This window comes from Choloepus didactylus, chromosome 21 (genome assembly GCF_015220235.1).
Source record: "Choloepus didactylus isolate mChoDid1 chromosome 21, mChoDid1.pri, whole genome shotgun sequence".
In the NCBI taxonomy this organism is placed as follows: domain Eukaryota; kingdom Metazoa; phylum Chordata; class Mammalia; order Pilosa; family Megalonychidae; genus Choloepus; species Choloepus didactylus.
The window spans coordinates 40,644,265-40,669,637 of NC_051327.1; the positions used below are offsets into that span (position 1 = coordinate 40,644,265).

The 25,373-nt window shown below is 41.4% G+C and overlaps 1 protein-coding gene across 2 annotated transcripts; it reads left to right on the plus strand.

Moving 5' to 3' along the window:
* The first annotated feature begins 1,150 nt into the window (after positions 1-1,150).
* On the plus strand, positions 1,151-25,168 carry BFAR (bifunctional apoptosis regulator). 2 transcript variants are annotated; one of them, XM_037814704.1, is made up of 9 exons: positions 1,151-1,309; positions 8,777-9,111; positions 9,701-10,037; positions 11,933-12,137; positions 12,879-13,048; positions 15,098-15,242; positions 19,463-19,636; positions 21,204-21,406; positions 23,895-25,168. In XM_037814704.1, exons 3-9 carry the CDS (start codon positions 9,775-9,777, stop codon positions 24,085-24,087), a joined length of 1,353 nt encoding a protein of 450 aa, XP_037670632.1. In that variant the 5' UTR covers positions 1,151-1,309; positions 8,777-9,111; positions 9,701-9,774; the 3' UTR covers positions 24,088-25,168. The 2 variants fall into 2 exon arrangements, with proteins under 2 accessions (XP_037670632.1, XP_037670631.1); XM_037814703.1 differs by lacking the exon at positions 8,777-9,111.
* The last annotated feature ends 205 nt before the right edge of the window (positions 25,169-25,373 follow it).

Below are 25,373 nucleotides of genomic sequence, written 5' to 3' on the forward strand. Positions count from 1 at the left end.
CTTAAACAAGGGTAATTTATTGGCTCATTCTCTCCTGGGGTCAGTAGCTTTCTGGATGGCCAGCAATTGTTGGGTTCCTTGGCTTTCCAGTCACATGGTGATGTCCTCTCCTTTCTCTTCCAGGTTCCATTGACTTCAAGGTTCTCCTCCACATGGCTTTCTCTTAATAAAGCCTCCAGTAATAGGATTACTACCCAATGTCATTCAGCTGGGTCCTACCTTAACTAAAAATAGTATCTTCAAAATGCCCTATTTACAATGGGTTAATACTCGTAAGAATGGCTTAAGATTAAGCACATGCTTGTTGTCCACACCCCCCCCCCCCATAATTCACACTACCACATATCCTTCACCCCCATTTATTCTACTGAGTTGTTGATCATTTTTCTTTCTTGATATTTAGGAGCTTGTTATACATTATGAAATTAGACCTTTGTGATATGACTTGCAAAGTTTTCCTCTAGTTTGTCATGTCTTTTGACCTTGCTTGTACCTCGTGCTTTTTAGTGGTTTCATAGTAGCATATTAATTTTTTTAAAACTGTAAGTGCTGATTCAAAAATGTACACATTAAAAATGCTGTTAACTATTGTCAGATTATCCTCCAGAAATTAAGTTCACACACGCTCCTTCCGCGAGTACCGGGCATTATCAGTCTTTTTAATCTTTGCCAACTTGATAAATGAAAACAAATATTATCCCAAATTAACAATTTTCGGGCCAGCGAATTAAAAACAGATAATGAGCATGAGTTCTCAACAGACCGAGATGCTGGAAAAAAAGTGGTGACAAAAAAGTAATTTTAATTCCGGTTCTTCTTAAAACTGCAAATGTAACTTTAACAATGGTCCCGAGATTTTCCGCATAAAACATGAAGGCAAAAAACAAAAAAATTGTAGCGAGCACCGTGCAGTCCTGTAATATTATCTTAATTTCTGGGCAAACCCGTTTTCTCCCGATACAGAAACTGCTGCCTTGGAGGGGCAGGATGAAAGACATCGCGCTTCCCATCAGGGCGCAACCCCAACGTCCTAGCCCCAGGTCAGCAAACGGGGAGGAATGGGGCGGACTGGCAGTAGTACGCATGCGCCGACATCCTTGGCCCGGGGTGGCCGCTCTAGGCAGCAGGAGGTCGCGGGGTGAGAAGGTTGGGAAACGGGTGCGGCCTCTCCTCTATGGTCGCGGTCGGGGGCACCCTCCGTGGCAGACGGTCTTCGGTTATTTCCGGAAGTGAAGCCTCTACTCTCTCTGCTTCCGCAGGGGTCCTGGCGAGAGATGATGGCCGAGTCGGCCGTGGGGCTGACGACGTGGTAAGCAGCTGCACAACTGGGATGGTGAGGGGACGTCCCGAGCTCGATTTCGGAGCTCAGTATGAAGGACCGAGTGAGAATTTCCTCGGCCAAGGCGTTCCCGCAGGGTGGGAGGAAGCGCGCAGGGCTTTCCCTGCCCAGGCCCGGGTCCTGAGCCGCTGCATTCCTGGCCCGGGTCGCGAACCCCAACCTGGCCAACTTCCCCATCCCTGCCAAAGAGCCCCGCGTCTCTGGCCGTCGTCTGCATCCCCTTGAGAGTCAGGGTCAGCGCCCCGCGCTCCAGGGGCTGATCAGGGCGGGAGGGAGGTGTCGTCGTTTCTGCAGTCCCTGGGGGGAGACGAAGGAGTGCCCACCCACCCAGAGCGCCTGCCACAGCCCGGCCACAAAGGACCGAGCTCGTGACAGACGCCAGACTGAGTTGAGGTCTAAATTACGGGGCATATTCCTGTCCCAAGGCGGAATTATCGTCTCCGTTTAAAAACAAAACAAAACAAAACAAAACGAAACAAAACGGTAACAGAGGTTCTGAAAGGGGAAAGTGAAACCCCATAGTCACACGTGCTGGGCTAGGGCGCGGCGCTTCTGTTGCAGAGCTCACCGCTGAGAAATAGAAATGTGGGCAAGTGAGAGCCAGCTTGTACCTCACTGGGGATCGTTAGTGGGGCTAGAGGGAGGCCTTTGTCCGTGCTTGAGGTGGCTGCCCCCCAACTTCAGTGGAAAAGAGAAAGCGGGAGCCCAGACGCTGTCATGCCCTCCGCTGTCGCGGTGTTGTCCTCCCCGCCGAAGCCCATTGGTTGGTCCTCTGGGGTTGGTCTGGACGTCCGGCTTGAAAAGGCCAATAGGAGGGAGCTTTGCTCTCTTTACTGGACACACCCCAGAGCCCCTGCAAAGTACACAGGCGGATCGGGTTGTTGGATTGGGTTGTTTTTGTCACAGCAGTTTTGTAAACACCCAGCCTGGGTGTATTTGAACCCATGTGCTCTGTGTTTCCCTGCGTGTCTTCATAAACCGTGCTTCACCAGGGCAGTTTGTTGTTGTTTTTTTGCTTAAAGCTGCAGCATCTGGCATTACCAGAATAATGCTATTTATCATTCTATTAATAATACTAATCAACCCTCTTCCTTGCAGCAGTGATTCTAGAGGTTTTAAGAAATACTGTGATAGGGAGTCATATATGTGTTGATTTGAATTTCATCTACACATGTCTAGAGCCCAGCTTTGTATCAGTTACACTCAGGTATGATGATAGAATTCTGTGGGTTTGCTCTTGACCTCAAGGAGCTCAGGATTTAGTTGGAGAGGTAAAGACATTGAAATAGTAGTTAACAAAAAATATGAGAAAGAGATAATCTTGAAAAGGATACTTTAGTTTACTGTCATAACAATATTTTTAAAATAGATTATTAAGGTTTGGGTTTTTGATTGCTGTGTTGTTGGAGAACTACAGTGTTTAGTACAGGACAGGTCGCTGAATATACGCCATGTAACAAATGAAAGAGAGCCAACATACCCTTCTCAGTTTGTTCTCATCCTGTCCTACACCAGGCACAGGCAATAAATCACAGGGCTTCAAAGTTTAGGCTACAAGACATCATTCAAAAGAGCTAGCTACCTTTGCTCTAGTGATCTCTGACTGTGTCCAGGAAGAAAATCTGTATTTGAAGTTGGAAAAATACAGGGTTTTATACAGTAAGGGAAAACTGGAAATGCTTCTCCTGTATTAATGGAAGAACTGGTTTTTGCCACCTATAGTAAGAACACGTAATATTCTGTTCTTATTGCCATTTCTGACCCTTTCCTTGCTTACATTGGGGCACATTTTATTTTTATTTCATAGTCACTAGAAATGGGCTGTCACTCTTCGGACCTTTAATAATGTCTGTAATGTCCTGCCAAAGTTTCTGGTGGTGACCACTCCCCCAGCCTCATCGCTCTTTCCGTTGTAAATGGTTCTGCTTATCCCATGCAACAGCATGCTTGGCCTGATTGCCGCCAGCTGGAGTTCAAGTGCCAGAATGCAGTGTTGTCAAATTCTAGTTTGTTTTCTCTGGTTGTTTTTTCTAAACTGTGTAGTAGCAGCTCTATAATGTGGCTTAAATGAGGAAGGTGTAAATGAGTCCTTTGGACTAATAGCTTATTGATTACCTTATTGGGATAATGTAGTATTAAGAGGACAGGCTTTAAGTCAGACCATGATTTAAAATCTGGCTCTGTCCTTTACAACTGGGCCTCTATTTTCTCATCTGTAAAATGATGGTGATAGTAAAATTTATCCCACTGGATTGTTGTGTCTTTCACATTATAAGTAAGGGCTCAGTAATGTTAGCAATTCTCTTTATTCTCTGTTATCAGGTGATAAGTAATGAGAGGAAAAAGCCTAATTAGGAGTTCATATAGACCAAAATCCTTTTATTTTTGCACTGAACATCTTCACTAAGAAATGATTGTGATCATATATTTCAGGCTAGAACCCCCAGTAAATTAGCCCTGAAAAGGATTATACTTAAAAAATTAGATATATACTATAATCACAATAAATATTTTGTTGAATGAAGGAGTAGAGCTATAGTCACATACTACCGAACCAAGTAGTTTGAAGATTATGATTTTCTAAAGAGTTAATCATTACGTAATGAGATCTTTATAAGCCAAGACATAAAAATTCTTAAACTCAGAATTCATGTATTCCTCTTGGATAAACTCAGTAAAAATTATTGTGTTGACTGACTTTCCTAAATGTTAGTTGAATGACTAAAGAAGTAAACAGGTAAAAGCTGTGCCATCACCTCCTTCTAGATAGTAGACTTCCAGATAAAGCCATAGATAAGTACTTGATCAAGTCACACAACTTTTTTTTTCCAAGGGAGGAATAGCCAAGTTCTTTTGTTATGTAGCATTTATTTGGAGATTGTGTGTCTCTGCCCTCTTATTTCTTTCATGGGTTTTCAGATAACTATACCATGTCAGTAGGGTATGTCTTTGAGCAAACATAGAAAAGGCCATGTTGATAGACGTCTTAGAATTGCCCAAATTATCAGAGATTGTGATAGTTGTTTCTTACCTGTTGTACCAACAGACCAAACCCATGAACATCTTCAAAAGGGCAAGTTAGGCAGTCTGTTCATGTGTATGTATTCATGTCCTATTTCACATATTAGTGCTTTCTAAGATTTTATTCCATTTCTTGACACTGAAATTTGGGAGATGGTATGTTCCTCAGGAAGTACTGTTTCTCCAGGTGTTAGAGATATCTCACTTTTATTGATAGGAGAATGTCACTCATCTAGAACACCACGTGGAAGAAGTGAACACATTTACTGCATACTTTATGTGCAGAGCTTACACATATTCTCTTAATGTACATGACAGCCCTGTGAGATCGACATTCCATAGATATGCTTATGTGAGACTTAGAGAGAATGAATAATTTGTCCATGATTTCGTAGTTCATAGTAGAGCTGGGACTCAGACCCAGTCTTCTAATTTCAAAACTGTCTCTTGTAACCAGGAAGTAAATAACATCTCCAAAAAACTAAAATCTGCATCTTGAAATCCTTGTACTACCTATTAGATTCTTAGAAGAGCCCACAAACTTTCATTCCATTCATTTGGAGCTAGGTCTGTGGGGGATATGATGCAAACAAAGCCGACTTAGGCTTTTAGACTTGGTCACTGCCCTCATGTTCATCCAGAGATTTTCACACACAGGATCTATAGGGTAGAGTCATGTGGCCCCCAAGTCTAAAGCAAAATAGAAGCAGTAGTAGTCTGGGGAAATTTGTGGAAGACCTCATAGGCAGCTACTTTCTCAACAACGGTAAGTAATAACCTGATAGCAAGTCAAGAGACAGGAAAACTTTGAGCTGACAATCCAAAAGCTTATTAGCTTAATACTAATTAACCTAAAAACAATCATACACCCATCAGTAGACTCTGAAAGGATAACTTATGGGATAGGGGATGAAATTCAAATAACCCCAGGAGTCAGACAAGTAACTGAAGCAAGGAAAATGGGATGGGTGAGGACCATGGCACCTGGGAACGGGCCTGGGCAAGTTTAAAGCAAGTTCCTCAGCTGTAACTAATTCTTGTCATGTAAAATGAGAGCCCAGTGGTGCCAGATCTTCAGATATTTTAAGAAAAGCCAGGAATCTGGATTTTTCCTGTGAAATCAATTATTTTTAAATGCTGGCAGTGAATTCAGTTAAAGAAAGAGAGGGAAAATACCATGTGAAAGAATGCCTGCCTCCAGGCCAGCTATTGCCACCATGGGGCGGTGGCTCCAGTGCTGAGCCTGGGACAGAACACGGAGGAGCTCCTGATCGTTATGCTGCCTCACTGGGGAAAGGTTTACCTAGCTTCTTTATAACCACTTCAGAAGGCAGGGAGCTGGAGTTCCATATGAAAGCCTTTATCACAATGGAGAAACAGTAGTTCTTGACTATATTTGGGCCTTTGTCCTCTCTGAAAGCCTAAAAAAACGATAGACGTCCTTCCAGGAAAATGCTCAAATTGTGCACAGCACAAGTGTGCCTGTAATTTCAGAGGATGCACAGACCTCTTGAGGCACCTCTGCACACTTCAGAGACCCAGCTTTTTATTCAGAGATTACAGCTCTTCAGAATGACTCATGGGAACTCCCTGAGATTTTGCTGTACTCTTCAATTCTGTGCTGTGCAACCGATGGTTTTAAACTCGTTTCTGTTCCCAGCTTTGTGGACATCTGCAAACTCAGGCATTCTTTCCTGTAGTTTTGAATGAGGTAATTGACACTTGTAATTTTATGTGGTGATTGAAGGTGAACATAAACCCAAGTATATCCATGTGAACCAGGCACTAGGGGTGGGAATGGCGTGATTCTCCTTCCCTCCGTCTTGACCAGATTCCCCGTCTTCTCTGACACCTTTGAGACAAGGGGAAACAAGTGGAAAGAACAGGATAGAGTGACATTGTAATGTGTGCTTGCTCGTGAAGGAACTCCTAAGGAAAGCCAGAGAACTGCTTCTCACAGCTCCAGCCTGCTGATGAGTGGAGCAGAGTTTGTAGAAAACAGCTGTAAACATTCTCAAGACCACTGCACTGCCTCCTCAAAGAGGCCTTGGGTCATTGCCAGTTCAGTGGGGTGTATTTACACAAGTCAGCACCACAGCTTGTAACTTTAGTCTGAGCAAGATTTTTATCACTTCAGGGGCACTTTGCTCCTCTAAAGGTGCTGCTTGCTTTAAGTAGTGCAAATAACCCAAATACATACACCTGAAGTAGCACAAAAGCTCAACTGAATTTGGTTAAAGATGTGTATTCTTTCTCTACTAACTTTCACTTTTTGAATTTAGGTTAAAATGAAGCTAGCAGAATTCCTATGAAGTACTCAAAATCTGTGCAGGTTCTAATTTGGTAAAGACAATGGGAAAACAGAGTTAATAGCTGCCTCAGCTTTTCAAAATATGACTTATAAAATACATTTTTAATGTCAGGGTGTGATTTATTTTCTCTCCTGAGAAACGAACTTTCACATCTGGTAAGCTAGGAACTGCTGATGTATTCCAGTTTCAAAAAGGCTAATTTGTGAGAAATAAGTTTCAATATGTGTTTTTGTATTTCTATGCAAATGAATTGTCATCGTACCTCCCAACTACAATAAGTGAAGTCTTATTTATACTTAGAAGTCTTATCACCTCAAACTGAACTTTTCCAAAATTCAAGTTACCTTCTTTCCAAGACTGGCTCCACTTGCTTACAGTGACACAGTTTCTCTCAGAAGGGCTGTTTTCCTTCCCTAATACAGAAACTTAACTAGGATCTTAGATTATTCTTTCTTTCTGGTCACTAAAGCCCATAAATTATTTTCTTAACATCTCTCAGGTAGATTCATCTCTTTGTGTTTTCAGTTTCCCAGAAGTCATAACACCTCATTTGTAACTTGTCCCCTAACGTTCTCCCTGCTTCCAGCCTATCCCTCCTCCATGATGAAATTTATCATCCTAAGGCACAGCTTGGCTGATCTCATTCTTCTGAAACTTTATTTCCTCCCTTCTACCATCTGCGGACCTCTCATTAACCTGGCATTGTGAGTCCCTGTATTTGACCTGTATCTACAGGTGTATCAGAGTGAAAACACTGAGGACAGTACCCAAGCCATGCCCATCACATCTGACCCTTTGGGCAGCCCTTACTCAGAGGTTTGTGTGCCTTTTCCTTGACATTGAGTTGAGGTGCGATCATGAATGTATTTAAAGTATCTGACTCAGAACCCAGCTCACTGGAGATGCTAATAAATAGTAATGCTTTTTATTATGATTGCCAAAGATAATACTCTTCACGTGGTAGTTGCTTAATAAATATTAGCTGAATAAAGGAACTACTTTATTAAAATGTTTCTTCTTTCCTAAGACCTCTATGAGCTCTCCCACTTCCTTAGCAATTTGAAGAGGCTGTCCAAGGGAAAGCAATAAATAATTTAAAACAAAATTTTTAAACATATAGATAATGAGCAGATGTGGTTATCAGATTAATGGTTTGGAATTTGTCATCAGAAACATTTATTTACACTCTTTTCTGAAAAGAACAGATTTTAATGGGGCTTTACAGAAGGTTTTCTCCTCTTTACCATCATCTATGACTGTGAATAACTTTATTAATTTGATTGTTTTAATTTTTTAACTTTGTATTTATCTTATATTTAATCTCAAATTTATATTTATCTTTTTTACCTATTCATCTTTTTAATTCTCTATGAGGAACCTCCCTTCCACCTTAACACTGAGTTAAAAATTTAGCTGTGTTTGGTCTCTCGAGTTGAAAGTTCCACTGGTATTTGGCCAAAAGGAATAAAATGTATTTTTTTAAATTATATGTATATAATATACACTCACACATGTGCAATCCTTATAAAAGTCAAAATTTTAACTGAAAACAAATTGATAAATGCAGAAAACCAAAAAGAGAAAAAAAATCACACATGATCCTCCCCGGCAAACACATGTCATATATTAGCATGCCAGTGTCTTTTTTTCTAGTCTTTTGTTTATGGATTGAGTTATTTAAAATAGAGTGTTAGATGCTGTATGTAATATTTTGCACCCTATGAAAGGTGATAAAGTTCTCTCTTACTGCATTTAAAACATCAAGTTAATTGCTACTGTTGACAGTATGCTCACTGTATGCCAGGCTCTGTACTAGGCACTTTGCTTGCATTCTCTTATGGAATTCTTAGACCCTCCCAGTGGGACCAATACTGTTGCTACCTCCATTTATACATGAAGAAGCTGAGGCTCAAGGCAGCCCAGCCCTCACACCAGGGAAATGGCAGAGGTGAGGTAAGAACCCAGGCCACCCAGCACGGGACCTGGTTCTTAACCACCTGCCTCCAAAGCATAAAAACTGAGCCGAGGGTTGAGGAAAGGCCCTTTCCATGCGGGGCCAGTGTGGGCAGTCATGAGTGATTTTCTTTCTTTTCTGTCATAATAGGGAGACTGAAAAACTCTTTTCCCCCACTGCCTGCAGTCTACCACTGGAAGCTACCAGTTTCCGTAGTTACCACTCTTTCAGGGTTGAGGAAACAGAGCTCCTAGTGCTCACGGGAAATTGGACGCAGAGTGGTCGCGTAACTTATGCAAAGATCAAAGGGCTAGGGAGTTGGGAAATGGAGATTCTAACTCCAAGATCTTCTCCATTATACTGCCTCTCCAAAAAGTCTCCCAAGACCCAGATGAGAATGCGAAAAGAATAGTCCTTTGCCATTTGAGTGCTCATGACACTGGCATGTTGATGTGGCACCAAACTGGCTGGATCCAGAAGGCCTGGTATGTATATTTGGATGAATTTGGGAAAAGGGATACATTGAGCCATGGGGGGAGTGGCCTGGCCCAGGACACCCAGGAAACAGGACTTCACTTACTTCCTAGTATTGCTTCAGTCCTGCCCTGGGGGAGCCTCTGGAATCAAATGTTTATAAATAATAGTTACCTAACAGGAAGGCAGATTTGTTTAGATAAAATATGTTATTTACACACAAACATAAATTATATCTGTTGCTGACTCCAGACATTTTGCTGTTGCCAAGAAGCTGTTAACATAGAACTGGAAAGAACCTTGCAAACTTAACTGAGGTCTAGAGAAATAAATTTTTCAAGAGAAGTTAGTGAGAGAGAAGGATACAGAATTTTCCACCCGTACCAAGTCCACTGAACTTTCTGCTACCCTATTTTGCCTCACCTAGTTTTGAACAGTATGACAGGCTGGAAAGAAATTCAATGATGTTTGTCTGGTTGAGTAATACGGATTTTTATAAATCAAACTTATCACTACTGAAAATTAGAACTTTAGTAGAATAACAGTAGTCTCAAACACTTAACCATTTGTCTTATTTCTATTGCTGTTTCTTTTTCCTAGATTTAACGGTGCTTTGTAGCAATTGTGCAAGTCTGAAATGTTCTGTGTCTGTGGATCTCAGAATTTTCTAAGAGATGGAGGAGCCTCAGAAAAATGATCTGAACATGCTGAGCCTTGAGAAGGATGACTCTCTCAAAAGTGCCAGCCCTCAGATTTCCGTTAGTGAATTTTCGTGCCACTGCTGTTATGACATCCTGGTTAACCCTACCACCTTGAACTGTGGGCATAGCTTCTGCCGGCACTGCCTAGCTTTATGGTGGGTGTCTTCGAAGAAAACAGAGTGTCCAGAATGCAGAGAAAAATGGGAAGGTTTCCCTAAAGTCAATATCCTCCTCAGGTAATGCTCATTCTATATCAGTAGCACATACAGCTTGTACAGTGATGTTTCTCTCAGTGGGAGCAATAGTGTTTGAAAAGGCTCAGGTGTGGAGCCAACCTCATTGTGGCTATTCTGGATCTGCTGGAACGTGAGTCAGGGTGTTCAAGGACCTGAAAATCCAGGGCTCTCTTCCACACAGTTACTTGGTTTATTATAAATGAAGGAAAGAAATAGATTCTGGTTATCAGTCCATCTTATAATCCTTTGTCATAGAATGCTTTTTTACTAGTTTGTAATCACTGAGAACACCCTAGGTCTAATAGAGAAAATAGTATAACTGTACAATTCTGAATAACTGATTTGATGCTTATCTTCATAATCTTTGAATAAACTCTGTTCCAGTGATCCCATGAAGAGAGCTAGTTCTCATGCCCAGCACCACACAACAAATGGCCAGACCTTTCAAGGTAGCCAGTTCTTTTCTGCTTCCATGCAGTCATGATGATCCTTGAGGTCTTTGAGGCTAAAAGCCTTGTCTCTGGTTCTGTTGCCTTAGCAATATCTTCAGGCTTCTTGATATCAACAGGATATCAGAAAATTCTGTGAAACCATTAACAGAGCATTTTCTTTTTCCTGTGAAAAAGGCTCTTACCTGATAGCCTTCTTTACCTAAAAGTTAACAAATTGAAGGAGGGGTTTTCAGTTGTAGATAATTGAAAATGAAAATAGCCCTACTTTTGGTAGTATACCCTGGTGGTTGGTCTTTCTCTTACCACTGAACTTCACTTGGATTCTTCTATAAATTAATTTTTAATAACCCACGCAATACATAAATATGTTTGTTTTTTTTTTACATTCTTTTTAAAAAGTTGGAACATTATGGATAAAGCTAAAGACCCTTTGACTCTTCCTCCCACATCTTAGATCTCTTTCTTCCTTTTCCCTGGAGTAATTTCCATTATGAATTAGTTGTCATTTCTTTCCGTATTTAAAAAATACTTGAATGCAGAAATATGTGCCAATGGAAAATGCAAGTATTTTCTCAAATCAGTGGTTGTTTTGGTTTTCTAAAGCTGGTGGAATACAGTATACCAGGAATGGATTGGCTTTTTTCAGGGGGGATTAGGTTGAAAACTGACAGTTCTAAGGCCATGAAAATATCCAAATTAAGGCATCAAGAGGTAGATACCTTCTCTGAGGAAAGACCAATGGTGTCTGGGGTTCCTGTGTCACATGGGAAGGCACGTGGCTGGCTCTGTTGAACCTTCACTCCCGGGTTTAGCTTCTGGTTTCAGTGGCTTTCTCCAAAATGTCTCTGGGCTTTGTCTCAGCTCCTGTGGGTCCTTGCTTCTCTCTTAGCTTCTCTCGGCTCTGAGATCTCTCCAAAATGTCTGCCTTTTATCCTCACATAGAGGACTCCAGCAAGTAGATTAAGAACCACCTTGAATGGGTGGGGGTTACATCTCCATGGAAACAACCTAATCAGAAGATCCCACCCACAATAGGTCTACCCTCACAAGATTGGATTAAAAGAACATAGTCTCTTCTGAGATACATAAAAGATCCCAACCAGCATAGTGGTGTAATATGCTGGATGGTTCAGCAGTTTACTGTTTTCATTCAACAATATGTATGTCTGAGATTTATCCATAGTGATCCAGTAAATTCATTTTAAAACTTAATGTAGTATTCCATTATATGAATATACCATATTTTTTTGGCTGTTTCCCTAACAGTAGACATGTACATTGCTTCTAATTTTTTGCTGTTGCCAACAGGGCTATAACAGATAATCTTGTCCATCCTTCTCCTGTACATATATATTATTAAATGTTGACTATTGGTTGTATTTCAGCCTCTAAACATCCTAAGTGTATTTAGTCAAATGACTGTCAATTTTATGTTATCTATAGGGATGCCATTGAAAAATTATTCCCTGATGCCGTAAGAATGAGATTTGAAGACATTCAGCAGAATCATGACATAGTCCAGAGTCTCGCAGCCTTTCAAAAATATGGGAATGATCAGATTCCCTTCACTCCCAACACAGGCCGAGTGAATCAGCAGAGAGGAGGAGGATTCTTTTCCGGAGTGCTCACAGCTTTAACTGGTGTGGCAGTAAGTTCATCTTTGTCCATGTTTCTCCACCTCCTCTGCCTCCCATGGCTTCCACTGGCATCTGTTCTGTTGAAATACACCCAAAGAATTGGTGATGGGCCTGCATATGCAGACTCCCTGCACATGATGAAATCTGCTGGGCTGAATGATTTCCTCCAGGACGTTGCCTACTCCAGTAGCCAGTGTCATGGAGCCCAATAAATGTTAGCTCTGTCCCATTTAATCCCCTTCATAACTTTTGCAATAAGCACTGTTATTATTCCATTCGACAGAGAGGAAACTCCCCTCCCTGAAGGGTGGTGGACCTAGAATTCGAGACTGTCTGTCTTGATGACAGAGTCTTGAGCACTATCTTTACTAACTTCCAATGTAGAGACTGTTTTCTTTTTAAGTTCCACACCACAAAAATCTAAATGTTACGGGGTTTCTGACAAGAAAGGCATGTAAGTCAGCTGTGTTGACCAAGGTGATGGGGTCTGGGGGTGCAACGGCACCCAGGTGCCCCGTGATGAGTCCCATCCTGTCCCTCTTCCTTCATGGCCTGACGGTGGGCATGGAGAGGAGCCCACGGAGAGTCATGCTCCCAGGGCTCTCATGCCCGTGGTGTGCCCTGCCTCCATGGACAGACTTGGCACCCTTCCTTTTGACCTCTCCTCTTCCTTTCCCTCCCCCACACTCAGATATTTAGAAACAGGCATTTATGACCTCTGCTTTTCTTAAGGTCCCTGTCACTTTCCCCAGGTGGTCCTGCTCGTGTATCACTGGAGCAGCAGGGAATCTGAGCACGACCTCCTGGTCCACAAGGCTGTGGCCAAATGGACAGCGGAAGAAGTTGTTCTCTGGCTGGAGCAGCTGGGCCCCTGGGCCGCTCTCTACAGAGACAGGTTTTTATCTGAAAGAGTAAATGGAAGGTGAGGAGCAAAATCTTCTGACATGTCACTGACATTTTTTAAAAACAGCTTTATTGAGATATAACTCTCATACGATAACTCACCCGTTTAAAGAGAACAACCCAGTGGTTTTTAACAAATCACAGAGTTGTGCAACCATCACCACAATCTAGTTTTTGAACATTTTCATCACCCCAAAAAGAAAGCTCAGACCCCTTAACAGTCAATCCCCATTTCCCCAACCCCAGACATGCACTTTCCGTCTCTGTGGATCTGCCTGTTGTGGACATTTCATATAAATGGAATCATATAATCAGCAGTATTCTGGATCTGGCTCCTTTCACTTAGCATGTTTTCAAGGTTCATCCATGTTGTAGCATGTATCGGAACTTCATTCCTTTTTATGCAGAATAATATTTCACTGAATGGATTTATAAAATTTTGTTTGTCCATCAGTTGAGAGACACTTGGATTAATTCCACTTTTTGGCTACTATGAATAATGCTTCTGTGAACATTTGTGTACAACTTTTTGCGTGGGTGTATACTTTCTCTTTAGGAGTGGAATTGCCAGGTTTAACTTATCAAGCAACCACCAAACTTTTTCAAAGCAGCTGTACTATTTTACGTCATTGACATTTTAATAAATTTTTATTGTCGCTTCCTAATAATAAAAGTAATATATACTTATTATTAAAAGTAATAATACAGAACCACATAATAGTGCAAGTGAAATGCCTTGTAATCCCATCCTTCTGGGAAAATTACTGTTATCGTCTTGCTGGATAGTTTCAGACTTCTCAATGTTTATGCATGTGTACACAGACTTACATATATAAATGTGTATCGTTTATTTATTTAAACTGAAAATACAAATGTACTAAACAAACCTGCTATATCTGTGTAGTAGAGTTTATTTAATCGAGCTCTCACCAACACATATTTGGGTTGTTTCCTTTTTTCCTGTATGGATATTTCTAGATAATGAAAATTACCTAGTTAATGTACTGGTACCAGGAATTTCTGTGTTGCTGGGCTTTGGGGAGGCCTGCCTCTGCCTGTCAGTAAACACCCCATCCCCTTCTACAGTACTGTCCACCTTTACTGTAGGTTTCCTTGGAGGGACTATGTTGGGGTGTTACACAGAACACCATGTGAAAAGCATCCTAAAACTTATCCTGAGACATCCTGGCCTCTCGTCTCTCCCGCCTGAGATTCCCCACTCATTGTAGCTTTTCTCTTTGCTCTGATTATTTCAGACTGCCAGCCTACCTGACTTTCCACCCCACCCCAGTCACCTTTTTTTGCCTGTGCCAAGCTTTCCAATGCTTGACTTTCCTTTGGGGAAGTGAACTGCTTCCACTTTGTATCTTATGCCAGAATTAGTCCCCCTACCATCACATTGTGGTAAATTAAAATGCTCTACCTAGTTATTATAATGTACCTTTACATTAAACTGTTTTACTCCATAGGATAAATTCCTAGAACTAGAATTGCTAGGTCAAAGGGATTTTTTAAGTGATGAATCACTGTGAAGGTGAATTTATGCCTTCTGATGATAAAAAGCAGTTAAAGGATTTACAGTTATTTTTATTAAAATTAAATCATTACCCCAAAATAACTTCACTTCTAATGTTTATTGGATTTCCTTCCAATGAAAAGATTGAATTTCCTTCCAATTTTTTTCTATGCACGCACATACTTAAAACAAAGAGAGTAGTATGTGAGAGGGTATAGCTGAAAGGTCAAAGGCTTAGGAGCAAATCAGATGTGGGTGTGCTTTTGGCAAGTGACTGACTGCCCTGAGCCAGTTTTCTCATTCATGAAATGGGCATAATGCCACCCACCCCCACAGAATGGTTAAATGGATTCGTGATGATTTATGAAAGTATTTTAGGATACTCCCTGGAAAATAGTAACTGTTCAGTTATTGGCTATTAATGTGATTTCATCTATTAAATGTCTTATGTCAAGCCTAAAGTATTTGGGTTGATAAAATGGAACTCTGAATGTAGAAAATTTGCTTCAAGTATATGATCTTCAAAGAGGGCTCTTCCCCTTCCCCCAACAGATTGCTTTTAACTTTGACAGAGGAGGAATTTTCAAGGGTGCCTTATACCATAGAAAACAGCAGCCACAGAAGAGCCATCTTCATGGAACTGGAGCGTGTCAAAGCCCTAGGCATGAAGCCCCCCCAGAATCTCTGGGAATATAAGGTGAATTTTTTTTAATTGAGAAGAGTATACAGAACAACATAGCAATCATCTGCATGTTCACTGCTTTACTTAAGAAGGACATCACAGACACGATTGAAGCCCCGTAGACACCCTGCCCTCTGCAGAGGTGACCACGCTCCTGCAGCTGGCCCTGCAAATCCTTCCTGGGAGTGTTTTCTTCCTTGTACTGTGGATGAGTATCCACCAGCAATATGAGCATTGCTTTACAGGTTTCTAACTTTAATGTAAGAGGCACAAACTGAGCACATGCTTCTGCAAGTTGCTTCTGCAAGTTCTCTCATGTTCCCTTTTGTGCAACATGATGTTGTACAAGTATGTGACAGTTTATGCATTCTCCTGGTGATGGACACTGAGGTTGTTTCCAGATTCCGCTATTAGAAACAGTGGTACCATTTGAAAAACATTTTGTTTACTATGTGCATTTATTATTTTAACAACTAAAAAAACTCTAGCTTCAAAATTTTTAAAGAATGGAAGTGGAGCTCCTGAGGCAGAGGTCTGTCTGTCTGTTGTGTTTTGTGTTGCTGCTGTTATTCATTTTTAACTTTGAACAAAACCCTACTTCTCTTTTGACCTAAATTAGTCATTTTGTTACCGCAGCTGGTAGTAATCCTATAGAGGCTTTACATAGCTGGCCGAACATTTCTGGGTAATGTAGGCAGAGAGTACCCTGTTTAAAATACTTAAAAGTAATACTAATATTGGGAGTGTGATTCTTATCCTCCTATAAAAGCCAACAGAATCTTATCATCAGTCTGTTCCTTTAGTTCTTCTCTGCCACTGAGCCCTTCCCTGAGGATAGACATTTGAGGATTAACCCAAAGGCAATTTGATAAGATTCCTCCAACCCTAGTGTCCCAGTGGAACACTCCTGAATGCCAGGGTTCCCGTCAGATGAGCTCCAGGCATGGGATGGCCAACCAACCCGGTGGTTGTTTTCCTCCTCACCTGATAGGGGAGAAGCCAAGAGCTGGAGTTTTTTGGTGCAGCACTGACACTGACACCAGACATAAAAAACCTGACCTGGTCCTCTCCCTTTCGCTTGTACTTACCATGAACTGGCTGGACACAATCAGATTTTATTTCTGGGACCTGGGTTTCTTTAGAGCATGCATTGTCAACACAGGCAATAGCACCCACAACGGGGTAAAAGTTGGTTCTTGGGAGTAAAAAAAAAAAATCTTACATAATGATCTGTGGCCATCCAAAAGACCACCCTATATAAACAAATATACAGTATATCTGTGATATTAACATTTAAGGGGGAGAGGAATGGGGGGGATTGCAAAAAATGTCTTAAAAAGGCGCCTTAGGGGGTGATAATGAAAAAAATGTTGAGAAACATTGCTTTAGAATGAAGAACTACTCCCATATATGCCTATGGCTCACCTAAGTTAGAATTACAGATGTTATTTATTTTTATTTTATTAGTTAGATTTTTAAAACATGTTTATTATGTAAAATTTCAAACATACACAAAAGCAAGATAATAGTACAGAACTGTCATCAACTGTCTTCCAGTAACAGTAACTCATGGCCACTTTTATTAATATGTACTCTCCTACCTCCATAATTTTGAAAATCTGAGGCACCATATGTTTTCATAGGTAAATATTTGAATGCGAATCTTCAAAAGGTAAAGATTTTTTTTAAATTAAACATACAGTATCACCACTGAATCCAAAGTTAATAATTCTCCAATATTATCAAATAACCTGACAGTATTCAAATTTCCCACATTCCCCCCTCCCCCCTCCCCTCCCCGCTCCTTTTTTTTTTTTTTTTTTTACAGTTAATTTATTCTTCTCAGGGTCCAACTAAAGTCCACACATCACATTTGGTTATGTCTCTTAATTTGTTTAATTATTTTCGTTACTCTGCATTTATTTATTGAAGAAACCAGGTCATTTTGTGCTGTAGAGTTTTCCCACATTTTGAATTTTGCTGATTGTCTCTCCATGGTGTCACCTAACAGGTCCCCCTGTCCCCTGCATATCCTGTTATCTAGTAGTTAGATCTAGAGGCTTGCTTTGGTTCAGGTTTGCTTTTTTGTTTTGTTTTGGCAAGTGTTCCTTGTAGATAGCGTTTTCTTCCATGAAGCGGTTCATAGAAAGTCCAGTTGTCTTTTTGTGACAGCAGTAGCCACTGAGATCATTGATTGCTTAGATCTTTAGTTCATTAGGGGTCACAGAATGGTGACATTGTGATTCTAGTGTTCCCTCTTTACTTATTAGTTGAAATATATCTAGAAAATGGAAAAATTTCCCTCATCAACTGTTTCCCTGAATGCAGTTTATCGCAGAACGGCAGGTTAAATGTTTGATTCTTTCCCTTTATTTACCAGTTTCAGAATGATGGTTTGATGCCCTGTTATCCTCTAGAAGTGACCAGTTTCCTTCTATGGGATCATTGTTAACTGGGGATATTAACACTCTTGATGTGTTTCAATACATGTCAGTAGTTATTCTTGTTGATGTTCAAATTGCCCCACCTTTTATGAGTAGGAGCCTCCTCAAATTGTTTTCTTAGTACATTTTTAAAACTTAACTTTTGTACTGAGGTATAACTTGTTAATAAGTCCCTCTAACATGCCATCATTAGTCTTTGATAGTTTCCTTTCTCATATGACAAGATGTTCAGGTTCATCTTGCACCCTTTCTACCCCAGACCTAGAATTAGCCATTTCACAAGTTGGATTTTTTTTTAAGTATTTATTATAGAAAATTTCAGATATAAATAAAAATAGAGAGACAAGTATACTCCTACCTGTTTCAACGGTTATCAGCTCATGGCCATTCTTATTTCATTTACATCCCACCATCCACCACCTATAACCCCATTTCTAGGATTATATTAAACCATATCCTGAAGATCATATTATTTTATCCCTAAATACTTTAGTATGAATCTCTAAAGAGGGACACCTTTTTTCACTTTTAAACCTTTTATTTTGAAATCATTTCAAACTTACAGGACAGTTGCAAAAATAATACAAATCTCATCCATAGAGCTCCAACATACCCCCACCCCCCCAGATACCCAGGTCCACCAATTTTAACCTTTAGACACCTTTGCCATATCTTCTGTCATCTACCTACCTACCTACCTATCTTCTGAACATGTGAGACCAGGTTGCACATGTCATACTCCTTGAACACATAATACTTCCGTGTACATTTCCCACAAACAATGACATTTGCTTATATAATCACCTTTATAAGTGCAGTTATCAAAAAGACTTTTTTTAATGTAACCGTAATATCATTTTATGGTCACATTTAAAAAATTTAATGGTAATCCATTAATAGCAAAAGTCGAATCTTTTTTTAGCAGCTTTACTGAGGTATAATTGACATACAATAAATTGCACATATTCAGAGTGTACAATTTGATAAGTTTTGACACATGTACACTTGTGAAACCATCTCCACAATCAAGGAAGTGAATGAATCCATCACCCCCCAAAGTGTGCTCCTGCCCCTTCAGCTCACCCCCTTTCTCCGCATTCTAATAGTGTACAGTGGTATCTCACTGTGGCTTTAATTTGCATTTCTCCAAGAACATCTTTTCATAAGCTTATTTGCCATCCTTATATCTTTGGTGATATGTCTGCCTAAATCTTTTGCCCATTTCATTTGATGCTGAATAGGATCACATAAGTTGAATCATTTTTAAAGTTACTTTTATAGTTAGGAAAAATATAAATATACATTCATTGGAGGAAAATTTGGAAAATTTACAAAAGTGTGGAAAATGAAAATAAATTGCCTGTTATCCCACCCAAGATTCAACATGGTTAACACTACATTTTGTTCTGTTTTCTTCTAGTCTATTTCTTTGCATATTTAAACAGGTCTTTTGTTTATTCATTCAGCTAATATTTATTGAATCTCCATTATGTGCTCTTCCATGTGCAGGGGTCCCAGTACTGAATGAGCCCCTGTGTCCAGGGAGCTGACACATATTGAGGTTATAGGGCTGCACGTCTTTGAATCCTTCCTTCGCCAAACATTTTTTCATGAGCACAATCAGAAGTTCCTCACATAGATTTTTTAATGGCTCCATGAATTTTGTATCAAATATCTACTGCAATTATCTACTGTAATTTATTTAGGTCACTTGTGGCTGTGGTAGGAGCATGGGTGGGGAGCTGCCAGCCAGGTTGTCATGTGTCCCTACACCTGCCTTGTGCTCTGCAGGCTGTGAACCCAGGCAGGTCCCTGTTCTTGCTGTATGCCCTCAAGAGCTCTCCCAGACTTGGTCTCCTGTACCTGTACCTGTTCGACTACACGGACACCTTCCTACCCTTCATCCATACCATCTGCCCTCTGCAGGAAGATGACTCTGGAGAGGAGATCATCACAAAGCTTCTGGTAGGTCTGTGGGATCATTGTGCCATCCCTCAGAGGTGAATGGAATGGAAGGTGATAGCTGGAGCCTGTCATGGAAGAGCAAACAACAGTAGCCTGAGTTTGAATTTTGCAGAGACAGCCCCCTTACAGAAGAAGATAAAGTAGACCTTCTTTACTCCCAGACGCCTATTTTATTTCTTCCATTGAATAGCAGAGGGTTCATTCACTGGACTTGCAATAGTAAAACCACCACATTGCTTTTACTATAAAAGAAGATAGCATAGGTTTGAATTGACCTGGAAGGTTTGATTTATGGATTTATTCCAGTTTGGTCATCTGTCTCTTCAGAGGGTCCCCAAAAGATGATTATTTGTCCTATCATAAGGCAGGATTAGTATCTGTCCTATTGGCTTCAGAACAATAAGCCATCACATAGCTTGCTGATGGCAGATGTCCTCTTAGCAACCACCAGGGCCTTTGCGGGGACAGTTCCCTGTTTGTGGCCTCTTTTTCTTTGGTTTGACCCATGTATCCCTTCAGAATTGCTGATGAATACCATTCACCCAGGGTGGTTTTGCTCTGTCTAGCTGATAATTTGAGAATAATGTCCTTTGCATTACTACTCTTGGGGACGATCTTTCTGATCTGTTTGTATCAAAAAGTCACATGAATGTAGGAATCACCTGTAAATATTGAAACGGAATTCCCCAATCTCTAAAAACCCTTTTTACACACTGTAATCAAGTGCCCATTTAATTGACTTCAGCTCTGAATGTAGTTGAAAGCCTATCAGTTAGCATCCTTGTGAAGCATTCCTCTGATGACTCCATTCCACTTATTACCTACCTTTGCAGACTGGGTGCACAGAGAGACCCCGGTCTTTCCATTTTAACAAGCCCCAACAGCCTCTGCCATTCATCGGGCTAACTTCTTTCTTCAAATACACAGTCTGTGCTCCATCGCACAGAGTCTACTGTCATCAATAGACTGATGCCTATGCATTAATTATCTGTTAATACCTGTATTGAAATCTTTTTCTCTTTTCCAAAAATTACTTTTTTGAGGTTTGTGTGCATTTGTGTGTGCATGTGAGTTTTAATTTCCCCATGACTATCACCATTCTACCACAGTTTAGATGCCGAATTCAGGAGACAGTTTGAGCTACCCAAGCAGTGATGAAGAAATAAAAATCTAGTTAATTTAAATTAATTTCAATGCCATTATTCATGCTTAGACTTTTACTTCTGAGCTTCCACAATATTCTAGCAGGCATCTCAGTTTAACCTTTTTGGTGACATTTATCTTTGATCTTAAAATTAAATATTTGATTAAAATTAAATTAGAGGTTATTGGGGAATAGAGGAAGGGGGAGTTTTGCTTGGATGTACAGAGTGTAAATAAAAATTAATAAGAAAAAATCCTGTAAAAATTTAATTACCACAGGAAGAGTTAATGGTTGGAAATTTCACTTTAGAGTATTGGTTATATATGTGTGTTTAATCAAATGTAAAACTCACTGAGATAACTACAATATTCTGCATGAAAGTCACTCATGATTTTTTTGTGTCCGTGTGTGTTATTTTTAAAGGATCTTAGAGAGCCCACATGGAAGCAGTGGAGAGAATTCCTTGTCAAGTATTCCTTTCTTCCATACCAGCTGATTGCTGAATTTGCTTGGGACTGGCTGGAGGTCCATTACTGGACATCGCGGTTTCTCATCGTCAATGCCATGTTACTCTCGGTTCTGGAATTATTCTCCTTTTGGAGGATCTGGTCAAGAAGTGAAATGAAGTAAGTGTGTTTTTATATAGAAAGGGGGAGCAATAGGGATTGGGAGAAACATCAAGTGGAAGAAAGGTCTTCTTTGAAGTGCTTCTCAAACTTGAAAAGGAAAAAATCCTTCATCTACCAAGACCATCCCTGGGCTCTGGTTTGAGGAACACTACTTAAAACGGCAGGGGGAAGATTACTTTGTATTTGGTAGAAGGTTTTTATGGTGCTCATTGTTAAAGTGTTTCTCTGTATATTTTATCCTCACATGATGTGACCATATAATTCCTAGAAGTGGTGGTAAAGGATTTTAATAAACAAGTAAGAGGAAGAGTCCTTTATGGAAAATGACAGCATGGTAGAGCATAAAGAGGTCTAAATTCTGTAAGCCTGAGTTCTAATCTTGCTTTTCCACCAACTGGGACAGTAATGACTTCTCTGGACTCACACATAAAATGAGAGAGTTGGCTTAGGTAGTCTCTGAGTCAGGATCTTTTGGTTGCAAGTGACAGAAATGCAACCTAAATTGGCTTAACTGAAAAGGGAATGCCCAGTCAAGGCTTCAAGCGTGGCTGGACCCAGAGACCCAAGTGCTGTCATCAGGACTGACTGAGTGTCTCTCCTTCTCCTAGCTCTGCTCTGTCCTGTGTGGTTCACCCTCAGGGAGATGTCTTTGTGTGGGGGTCCTTGGCTACTCTAGGCTTCCATGTGAGCAGCTTGGCAACACCGATAGAAAGAGAGCACTTCTTTCCCCATGGCACTTGGGAAAGTCTCAGGGCTCACACTCCATTGCTCTGATTTCAGTTATGTGCACCCGTACCAGTCCCTCCAGCCAGGGGCATGCAGGGCTCTCCTTGGCCAGGCTCAAGACAGATGCTCACCCCACAACCAGTGGCCGACTCCAGCCCCTCCCAAACCACATGGAAAAGAATGGAGGCAGGGGGAGGGGAGGCTCTGCAAAGGAAAATTAAGGAGCTGTTTCCAGAAGAAAGGGCCTGTCTCCTGGGCAGGCAGAAGTGACACATCTACCACCCCAGCATCCTTTTTTGAAAAATCCCATGACTCAGAGTTCTTGGCCTGGTCAATCAGAAGCTGCCTTATCAAATAGCTTTGAGGACTTGACCGGAATCTCCTTCTTTTATTTCAATTCAGCAAACTCATTTATTCCTGCATAGTAAATTGAGCCCCTACCCTGAGCTGGCCCTTCTGGGCACTGACACGTTCTTTTTTTTTTTTTTTTTTTTTTTTTTTATTAAATTCAGTTTTATTGAAATACATTCACACACCATATAATCATCCATGATATACAATCCACTGTCCACAGTATGATAACATAGTTATGCGTTCGTCACCACAATCTATCTCTGAACATTTTCCTTACATCAGAAAGAACCAGAACAAGAATAAAAAATAAAAGTGAAAAAAAACACCCAAATCATCCCCCCATCCCACCCCATTTGTCCTTTAGTTTTTATCCCCATTCCTCCACTCATCCATACACTAGATAAAGGGGGTGTGATCCACAAGGTCTTCACAATCACACTGTCACCCCTTGTAATCTACATTATTGTATAATTGTCTTCAGGAGTCCAGACTGCTAGGTTGGAGTTTGGTAGTTTCAGCTATTTACTTAAAGCTATTCCAATACATTAAAGCCTAAGAGATGTTATCTATATAGTGCATAAGAATGTCCACCAGAGTGACCTCTCGACTCCATTTGGAATCTCTCAGCCACTGAAACCATTTCGTCTCATTTTGCATCCCCCTTTTGGTCAAGAAGATACTCTCAGTCCCACGATGCCAGGTCCACATTCATTCCCGGAAGTCATACTCTGCGTTGCCAGGGAGATTTATACCCCTGGGAGTTGTGTCCCACGTAGGGGGGAGGGCAGCGAATTCACCTGTCGAGATGGCTCAGTTAGAGAGAGAGAGGGCCACATCTGAGCAACAAAGAGGTACTCAGGGGGAGACTCTTAGGCACCATTACATACAACTTTAGACTCTCCTTTGTGGTAATGAGCTTCATAAGGGCAAGTCCCATGCTCGAGGGCTCAGCACAATCAAACCGCCAGTCCCAATGTTTGTGACAACATACGGTAGGGGATCAGCAGCTCAAAGTTTAGAGATAGGCCTTACAATTCAGGGATAGAGTTAACTGCTGTAAGAGCTTACAATCTAGGGACTATTACAATTATTGCACTGACACGTTCTTGGTAAAGATGTTTCAGTCTTTCCCCTCCAGACCTGTGGCCTGGTAGAGAATGTATACTTGGTGCATAACCGCGAGGCCTCGCCCGGTGTTGGGGGTAGTCAGGAAATAGCTCCGCAAGGGGCATCCTCAAGGCCGCATCCTGGGTCAGGTGCTGGGGACAGGAAGACAAGGCTTTCGCAGCACTGGCAGCCAGACTACAGGTCTCTGGGAAAGGGCCAGGGTCTGAGCACTCGGGAGCCCTCACTGGGAACGCCACCATGATTTCTGCCTCTGAAATGCTTCCCTTCTTTTTTTCAGGACCGTGCCTCAGAGGATGTGGAGCCATTTTTGGAAAGTCTCAACGCAGGGACTCTTTGTGGCCATGTTCTGGCCCCTCATTCCTCAGTTTGTTTGCAATTGCTTGTTTTACTGGGCCCTGTACTTTAACCCAATTATTAACATTGACCTTGTGGTCAAGGAAGTCCGCCGACTGGAGACCCAAGCGTTGTGACTGTTGTGCCCAGGCTCCAAGGACCCGTCCCAGCCTCCCTGATGTCGGTGCTTTGATGCCTGAAAGGCAAGCGGGAAGGAGGGAAGTTCCTGTTCTCTACCCGTAGTAAACAAGGTGCTGCTTTGTGCGTAGAGGCAGCAGAGTGACATCCAGAGCACAGAAGACTCTGGCTAGCCGGCCCGGCAGCAGCACCTCCCACCCAGCGGCCTTCCTCACAGGGACTCGTGAGGCTCAGTCCACACTGGCCGGCAAGGACCCACCGAGTCCGCAGAGGAGGTGGTGGGGGCGACGTCAGAGTGCCACCTTGTCAGCTGTCCTCCTTGCCCTAACTTCGGCCACTGACACATACTCCCGGGGTGAGTGGGAGCCCTAGAGAGAGAGCCTGAGGCAGGCTGGTCAGGGCCAGGTCTGTGTTGCAAGTCAAGTTTAGGGAAACAGGGATAAGATTTTGTCTTAGGCATAGACAGCTAGTTGCATGTGAAAAAAATACAGAGGAGAAACCAAAATTTGACTGACAATTCTGTCTTAATTGAAGACTTGCTAGAAGGTTTGAGAATGAAACCAGAGTTTGAGACTAGAATGGCGATTCTTCTAATCATTGAAGTTTTGGATCCCTTTCTCTGAGTGGAAGATTCGGTGAGATGTCAGGCAATTAATGGAGGATAATCCACCCTGGGCTACCCTAAAATCATTCTTGCTTTAAGAATTTCAACGGTAAAATAAATTCCAGGATAGCCCTTTCGTTTAAGGAAATATTTTGTAAATGGACCTCTCGCACTGTCTACTCTTCGTTGTCTTTTGTTCTGATGTGTATTTACCAAGTGCTGAAATTGTAAATATGGAATGAGATCAACTATGGCGTTTGATTTCCCTCCTATGTGAAAGCAGCAGGTGCGAAATGTGATCTGTCTGAAGACTTGACCCCACAGCGATAAGCTTGCATCCAAAGTATGGTTTTTTTTGGTGACTCCATAAACCATTCATTAACCCTTTGTATCTTTGAGTGAAGATGTCACTCAACCTTTGCACCTGAAAGTTTGAAGAAATTACTTGTGATAAAAATAAAAGATTTTTATACAGATAAAACCTTTAAAGTAGAAAAAAAGCAATTGCCTAGAAAACACGAAAAAGTCTGCCTTGCCTGACAGACCTCTCCCAGTCCCGCCCAAATCCCCCAGCCCCATGTGAACACTGAGTCAAGGAGCCACCCCGAGGTCTCTTCAGTGAAAGGAGAGAATGTTTTTCTTCCTCCTTGTGTTTGCTCACCAGGTCCCAGGGCTGCCTGA

Excerpts from the sequence above, each read along its gene's own strand:
- BFAR (XM_037814704.1), top strand. The coding sequence starts at position 9,775 with ATGGAGGAGCCTCAGAAAAATGATCTGAACATGCTGAGCCTTGAGAAG. Across the intron at positions 12,138-12,878 it reads CAGCTTTAACTGGTGTGGCA|GTGGTCCTGCTCGTGTATCA; the intron begins GTAAGTTCATCT and ends CACTTTCCCCAG. Across the intron at positions 21,407-23,894 it reads TGGTCAAGAAGTGAAATGAA|GACCGTGCCTCAGAGGATGT; the intron begins GTAAGTGTGTTT and ends TCTTTTTTTCAG.